At 48.8% G+C, this 2,294-nt stretch overlaps 1 protein-coding gene across 1 annotated transcript; it reads right to left on the bottom strand.

Annotated features, from left to right (window-relative positions):
- Positions 1 to 949: 949 nt before the first annotated feature.
- Positions 950 to 1,732, bottom strand: LOC145158168 (uncharacterized). Its single transcript, XM_079077102.1, has one exon. The coding sequence runs from the start codon at positions 1,730 to 1,732 to the stop codon at positions 950 to 952; it is 783 nt and encodes a 260-aa protein (XP_078933228.1).
- Positions 1,733 to 2,294: the final 562 nt, after the last annotated feature.

Here is a 2,294-nt window from a genome sequence, read left to right as displayed (position 1 = left end):
GTGACTTCCATTTGAGGCATCCACATTATTGGTGTTAGGCTCTCAAACTCCAAGCAATCAACTACTACTACAAGGTAAGTAATTCTACTAGTTTTATTTGATTCAAGTACCCCATGCCATGCTAGTTAGGATAAGAACCTTGGAATAATAATTATTTGCATGTATCTTAGTCAAACATAGATCCAAGGTTTCTAGGGTTGCATGTACACCAAAGGGGTGTTAGAATGCTCAAAACCCATCATTCTCTCCCTTTCATTGTTTCCAGCACATATGATCCGCTGCGATTTGCCTCGATGATCTTATATGGCCCCTCCCACACGGGGCCTAGTTTGCCTTGCGGTTGGGCTCAACTTGCCTCATTCTGCCTTAACACATATTCTCCTACTTTGAAAGCTCTTTCCCTGACTCTTTGGTTATAATATTTCTCTACGGCATGCTTGTACGCGGCTTGCCATACACCTGACCGTTCTCGTCACTCTTCAATGAGGTCTTGACTTAGCTTCAAGTCTTGGGAGTTGGTTTCCTCATCGACGTGGATTGACCTCAAACTGCCTATTGTCAATTCTACCGGGAGCATCGCCTCCTCCCCGTATGTCAGGCTGAACGGAGTTTCTTGCGTGCCTGTTCTTGGGGTCGTCCGGTACGACCATAGCACCGTTGGCAGTTCCTCAGCCCAGTTCCCTTTAGCTTTCCCCAGTCGTTTCTTGATTCCCTTTACTATCGTTCGATTGGATATTTCTGTCTGCCCTTTCTCCTGGGGGTGTGCTACCTATGTAAACCGCTGTGTGATCCCTTTACTAGCACACCACTCTCTTAATGGATTTTCGGCGAATTGCAGCACGTTATCGCTGACGAGCGTCTTGGGCGTTCTGAATCTAGTCAGTATGTTTTTCCACATGAACTTGATTATCTGTCTTCCTGATATGCATGCTAATGGCTCGGCCTCGATCTATTTTATGAAATAATCCACCGCGACCACCATGTACTTGAGTTTCCATGGGGCCTCTGGGAACAGTCCCACGATGTCTATCCCCCATTGGTAGAATGGGCATGGGCTGGAAATGTTGGTCAGGGGAACCGGGGGGTTTCCTTGGACTGGGGAATACGCTTGGCATTCCACGCACTTCTTTGTTAATTCTACCGCGTCTTGGTGCGTAGTGGGCCAGTAAATCCCCATGCGGAGCACTTTTCCAATTAGAGTGCGCGCCCCTTCGTACGCGCCTGCCTGGCCAGCTTGCGCCTCCTGGAGTGCTTCTCTTCCCCTGGCTTCGTCCACACACCTCAACCAAGGCATTGTAAACCCCTTCCGGTATAGTTCCCCGTTCACAATTGCATATGAGGGTGCCTTAATGCGCACCTTTCTAGCTTCTTCATGGTTGTCTGGCAAGATGCCTTGTTGTAGGTATTCAATCAACAGGGTCATCCACGTATGTTTGACCGCTGTTAAGGCGTTCACTTGTCGTTCGTCTATACTCCTCTCCTTAAGTACCTCGACTAGGACCTTCTTGGATAAGTGGTCGAAGCATGTTGATGCCAGCTTGCTCAGGGCGTCCGCCCTCCTGTTTTCGCTTTTTGGTATCTGCTTGATCGTAAATTCCTTAAAGGATTTAGTAAGCCGTTGCGCTTTCTTGACGTATTTCTCCATCCTTTTGTCCTTTGCCTCGAAGCTCCCATTAATTTGGTTGGCGGCCAGCCTTGAATCTATTAACGCTGTTACTACTTCTGCCCCCATCTATTTGGCCAGCCGTAGACCGGTAAGTAAGGCTTCGTACTCTGCTTCATTGTTTGAAGTGTGGAAGTCGAACCGGAGAGCATATGTGACCTCTTCTCCTTCCGGGCTAGTTAGGATCAGACATGCCCCTGAGCCTTCTCTGCTGGACGCCCCATTCGTATATAGCGTCCATTTCCGGCTATCCTGCGGGGTTTTCTCTGTTGTGAGTACTTCTCCTTGGGTCATGCCTTCTCCCTCCGGGGATTTCAAGCAAAAAGTCTGCAAGTGCCTGCCCCATTGATGCTTGTTTGTGGGCGTAGCTGATGTCGTGCTCTCCCAACTCGATTGCCCATTTTGCGAGTCGACCCGAGGTCTCCGGCTTGAGCAATATTTGTTTGATCGAGCAATTTGTCAAGACTTCGATCTGATGTGCTTGAAAATAGCGCCTTAGTCATCGTGCAACGTAAATAAGCGCGAGCACCAGCTTTTCGAGGGCGGGGTAGTTGACTTCGGGACCCTGTAGTTCCCGACGGACGAAATAAACTGGCCTTTGTTCTCCTTCCCATTCTACGACCAGTACAGA

Source organism: Lactuca virosa, chromosome 2 (assembly GCF_052849685.1).
Source record: "Lactuca virosa cultivar CGN04683 chromosome 2, Lactuca_virosa_CGN04683_v6, whole genome shotgun sequence".
NCBI classification, from domain to species: domain Eukaryota; kingdom Viridiplantae; phylum Streptophyta; class Magnoliopsida; order Asterales; family Asteraceae; genus Lactuca; species Lactuca virosa.
The sequence above is the reverse complement of the archived record's forward strand: the minus strand, read 5'-3'. Positions and strand labels throughout refer to the sequence as shown.

Coding starts and splice junctions, on each gene's coding strand:
- LOC145158168 (XM_079077102.1), bottom strand. CDS start 1,732: ATGGGGGCAGAAGTAGTAACAGCGTTAATAGATTCAAGGCTGGCCGCC.